Below are 5,298 nucleotides of genomic sequence, written 5' to 3' on the forward strand. Positions count from 1 at the left end.
AATTTAACATTAAAATTTAATTTACATACTCCACGCTTTTTACCATCAAATAGTATACAATTTTTATTTTTTTTTAATTCTTATTAGATTTTTCACATATTTAACAAAACCAAATTAACACATAAGTAAACTTTATTAAAATATATTTATATACTCACATATATTTTTGCCGTACTATACACATAGTTATTATACACATAATAATAATAATGTGTATAATAAATAATAATTATTTATTATACACATAAAAAAAACAAATCACATTATACATAAAACATATATTTGAAATCCACAATTAAAAAATTATTGTTTTTTTACTTTCTTTCGTTATTTTTAGGAAATTCATATATTCCTTTAAATACCTTACATCCCAGTACCCAATTCTGCCCCATCTTCAAATATTAATAACTGAAATAATAAATGTAATTAATTTTCTTACTACTTACTCACTACTTTTTATAACTTCGTTTGATTTGATTTCTTTTGTCAAAAAACCAAAACAATATCCAATTTGTGCTCTTCGTGTCGATCGTGGTGAAACGTTCCGTTAGGCGTGGTGAAACTTTTCACTCGTGGTGGGTCGACTTACAACAAAAAAACAACATGCTTGGTCTGGTAGTAGTAAATTATTTTGAGAGTGTGCTGGTGTTTGTTTTGTTTACATTTAATTTGCTGTTCTTGTACAAGTATTCTTTGATTTATATCATACTCAAGCCTCAATAGTGGGTTAATGAATTTTATGATACAAATCTCTTTTGAATGTAATAATATATACATATACCACCCCTGTGTTGTGTTTTGTTGTCATCCTTCAGTGAAAGTAAAAATTTCCTATTCAAGGAAGTAAGAGTTGGTAATATTTGTTTGTATGCAATTACACTGCATACAGAAAAAGTTATTTGTAGCTAGTTTACCATATATTTGTACGGTCCAAAGTAAAAGTAAGGAATTAAATTGTATTAGATTTGTTTATACATAAAATACGTTGCAGATATGTCCAATTCTCAAATAAGCATTCATGAAATGCTCAAAGACACGCCTTCAATGAATGAAAGTGATAGTGCTATACATTCTGGTACAGAAGATAGTAGAGTATACAAACCTTCGAATAGCCTTGCCCTAAAGAATTATTCAGGTAATTTAAAAGCTTTTATACATTTTATAATATTCCATTTTACTTTAAGCACCTTCTACGCCGATAGTACTATCTAGTCCTAAAATTGCGGTAGATTCAAGTTTAGTACGCGTAGGTGCTTCTAAAATAGATTCTATTAAAAGCTGGAGTATATCAACTTATAAATGTACACGTCAAATTATGTTTGAAAAATTGGGCAAATCACAACGAACCGTTGACTCGGAGTTAGAAGCACAAATAGAACAATTAAGAGAAACACAGCGAAAGTATTTGTCCATTCTACGTTTAACAAGAGCTTTCAGCTCTCATTTTCATCATATTGTCAGCACGCAGCACTCTTTAGCGGAGGCATTTGCAGATTTGGCACAAAAAAGTCCTGAACTGCAGGAGGAATTTACGTGTAATTCTGAAGCACAACGAAATCTAACGAAGAACGGCGAGTTACTTTTGAATGCTCTTAATTTTTTTATGTCTTCTATTAACACATTGTGTAATAAAACCATAGATGATACTTTGATCACTATCAGACAATATGAAACTGCAAGGTATATGTACATATAAATATTAAATTTTATATTTTATAAAAGTAATGATATAAATTACATTGGTACTGAACATTTAATTAGAAACAATAATAACAACTAGCAATATTTATCAAGTAAACTTACATCAATAAATTTTATTTTAAGAATCGAATTTGATGCTTATCGTATGGATTTAGAAAGTACGAAGCCAGAATTGCTTCAAAATCAATTTTCCGAAGATGTGGAAAAAAAATTTGTACGACATAGAAAACTCTATGAAAAACTAAGAGGAGATGTTTCTGTCAAAATGCAGTTTCTTGATGAAAATAGGGTAACAATGAACAAAATTAAGAATGTTTCGAAAAATATACAAACTATCGTTGTAGATTAAAGTGATGCATAAACAGTTGGTTTTGCTACATAATGCCATTGCAGCTTATTTCTCAGGAAATGCTATAGTCCTTGAAAATACACTTAAACAATTTAATATCAAGGTATGTTATGTAATCTTAAATAATTAATTACATTGAAAATATGAAAATTTTATAGTTGAAGGCACCGAATTCTTCAACAGGATCCTGGATAGAACAATTTTAGAACTTAATGCTAGATGACAGCATCGCAATGTCAACATTGCGATTTAATTTATTTGTGTTAAAACATATATAGGAAATATAAATAAAAATTATAAATGTAAATATATTACAGTCATTTAACAAAAAAGATACATTATAATACAAAAGATATGTATACAGTGATTAACATAATTATTGAGGCAACAAGCATATTGAACTTTAATATTGTTTTTACCCTATTAATGTAGCGATTTGTAACCAACAAAAATTTTTTAGATAAAATGCTTAATTTACAATTAAATTCATTTTATTTTAACATATTATCTCAATTATGTAACTTTTTAAAATTAAAAAACCAAAAACAGTACTACATTTTGAAGAACAAAATTATTAGCACACTTAGGTTCTAATAACATATTTTAACATGATTTCATCGATCTGACACCTTTTTCCTAGAAAAAGCTTGTTATTATATTATATTATACTATATTATAAATGATGTGGTGGTTTAGTTTCTAGTTAAAAACGTTATAATGCCTATAATATTAACTATTGAAGAATAAAAAACGAAGATGGCAATGCCAATAGTTTTTATTTTGACAGATAAAAACTTGTATGTTATATACAGTGGTTCAGTGGGAGATCTTACGTATGGCGCAAGGTCAATTCTGAGTTGAAACCACAAAATTTACGTGCTCTAGTGCAAACGGCAACTTTTGATCTTGTTTTGAATTTACAAAAGGCTTACTTTGAGCTACTCTTGCATTAAAATGTGCTTTCCTAAGTCTCTTTTGTCCACATCTTCCAACTTTGGAGCGCTTGTTGTTGTATTTTTCGAATTTAGTTTACTAACCATCTCGATTCTTTTACTGTAAAAATTTGATTGAGAGCTTTTGGTCCCATGTTTTTAACACGATTTTTATGTAAAAAGTGTACAATTTTGTACTGAACTGTTGAAGAGCTTAGATTTACCATTTCAGCTATACTACGTTAGGAAATTCCTTTTTTTAAATGCTCCAATGCATTCACTTTAATTTTTTTAGTATTTTTCTTCAAAAATATGATTACAAATAGTCGCAAAATAAGAATATTTTTATTTCCGTCTTAAAAAAAAAAAATACGGTACTCTTGACTGCATCATTTAAGCTGTGACAAATTTTTCATTTGTTTTTGGTTTTTGTTGCATTACTAAGAAATGGAAAAAGATTTTTGGATTTTTGTTTTTGGAAATGAATTAAAACACTATGAACAATAACTCTGTGTACTTTGTTTTTTTAATTTTGCGAAATATTTTGAAAAAAATAAAACTTCAAAAAATTTTGGTCTGCACCAAATAAGCTGTAAGCCACTGTATGTATATTCTTTTTTGAATAATAGTTTTTTTTTCAAAAAAACTAGTTTCAATAAAAGTAAGCAATCATAAAAAATCATTAAAATATGAGTATAGAACACAGCACACTGCGCAATAAATAAACAAGAAAAAGTGTTTCGTCGCGTTGTAGCGTATAAAAATATTTTTGCTTAGCGAAAATAACTTCATTTTTGTGTACATACATTGCAATTTTCGTGCTTCCAGTCATCATTGACTGATTTATGGAAGTTCCAAATTATAGCATATATGAAGGCAAAGAGTTTAATATAGGGTTTAGTTCCCGCAGAGAAAAAATTAAAAGAACTTTACGAACGAAATGAAGGAAGAGCTATGAATGCTAGTATTCAATCGTTAGATGTTGAATCATCAAATTTTGTGTTAACATGCACAACAGCAAAAGGAATGATGGATAAATTGTACAGCATTTATGAAAAGAATTCTGAAATTCGTGTCATGACTCTTTATGAAGAATATTTTTCATTGAAAATGAAAGATGATGAAACCGTAGCAGGTTATGTTGTAAAAGTTAATCAATTAGCATCAGAAATTAAACAACAATGTGAGGAATTGTTCGACAAATTGAAAATCGTTTGCATTATTAGCAGTTTGCTAGTTAAATTCAACAATTATAAAACCATCTGGTACAATACAAATGAAAAGGGTAAAATTAATACTCTAATCGTCGTTACAGGTAGAAGAGGACAATTTAAATCGAAAAAATTATGAAAAAGCTTCATCAGTTGATGTTGCTTTTAATGTAAAAACTCAAAGAAAATTGCATTAAAGCCAAGTTTATCAAAAATTGATATTTTGAAGTAGAAGACCAAGTGCAATTCGTGGGCGAAGTTGATTATTGGGCAAAGGACAAAGTGTGTCCCAAATACAAAAGTCTATCTGTAATGGTATATCTATAGTTGACCTTACTCAATGTTAAAGCCGCCGTTTATGACTATTGAATTCATTTCATAACCATTTCATTTTTGTAATTTATGGCATGAGTCAGAAAATGATACTTCTGACATAAATAATTTGCCACTTAAAATTCGGTTAAGAGCTCAGGTGGTGTCAAATATATTGAGATCACACAAATCGGAACACATGTGAATGTGAGACACATGACAAACAAATGCACAGTAAGTACTTACTATGCATTTCTTGTCTTAAGTAATGTGTCATTTATAAATAGGAAGTATATGGAAATTATAATTGTAAAGTATATAAGAATAACTAATTAGAATTAAGAGAATATTGTTAGATTTAGTTAACTATTGTTAGAATAAGATAAATATATCTTTTAAAAATAAATAATGAAATTATTGTAAGATTTAGAATAAGTTTCAGAGAACAGTCTATTGTAGAACGTGATCTGGTAAAGATCATAATAATATAGAAGTAAATGAGTAAATAAATAAAATAAAGTTTCCATATAATATAAACAAATTAATGTGTTTTCATTAAAGACTATATCAAATCCCATCACATGGCGATACTGCCACACTGCAAAATTGCAGTGGAAGGACCAAATACAATATAAAAAAAATGTGATTATTAAAAGTTTCAAATTTAAATGTAAATGTGTGAAGTTTCAAATTGAAACATTCAAAAATTAAATGTTTCAAATTTAAATGATAAATGTGACTTGTAAAGTACAAGTATCAAAAAAAAATATATAAAACGTTATATAATAAAATT

General features: G+C 27.8%; 1 protein-coding gene across 2 annotated transcripts; it reads left to right on the forward strand.

Moving 5' to 3' along the window:
• Positions 1 to 699: 699 nt before the first annotated feature.
• LOC119678973 (arfaptin-2) lies at positions 700 to 2,813 on the forward strand. Of its 2 annotated transcripts, none has more exons than XM_038091105.1 (6): positions 700 to 941; positions 992 to 1,135; positions 1,185 to 1,680; positions 1,825 to 1,990; positions 2,046 to 2,153; positions 2,209 to 2,813. In XM_038091105.1, the coding sequence occupies exons 1-6, from the start codon at positions 869 to 871 to the stop codon at positions 2,254 to 2,256; spliced, it is 1,035 nt and encodes a 344-aa protein (XP_037947033.1). In that variant the 5' UTR covers positions 700 to 868; the 3' UTR covers positions 2,257 to 2,813. The 2 variants fall into 2 exon arrangements, with proteins under 2 accessions (XP_037947033.1, XP_037947034.1); XM_038091106.1 differs by having other exon boundaries at positions 702 to 941; positions 1,203 to 1,680.
• The last annotated feature ends 2,485 nt before the right edge of the window (positions 2,814 to 5,298 follow it).

The sequence above is a fragment of the Teleopsis dalmanni genome, chromosome 2, assembly GCF_002237135.1.
Source record: "Teleopsis dalmanni isolate 2A chromosome 2, ASM223713v2, whole genome shotgun sequence".
Classification (NCBI taxonomy): domain Eukaryota; kingdom Metazoa; phylum Arthropoda; class Insecta; order Diptera; family Diopsidae; genus Teleopsis; species Teleopsis dalmanni.

Coding starts and splice junctions, on each gene's coding strand:
- LOC119678973 (XM_038091105.1), top strand. CDS start 869: ATGCAATTACACTGCATACAGAAAAAGTTATTTGTAGCTAGTTTACCA. Junction 942..991: donor TTGTACGGTCCAAAGTAAAA/GTAAGGAATTAA, acceptor AATACGTTGCAG/ATATGTCCAATTCTCAAATA. Junction 1,136..1,184: donor TGCCCTAAAGAATTATTCAG/GTAATTTAAAAG, acceptor TTTTACTTTAAG/CACCTTCTACGCCGATAGTA.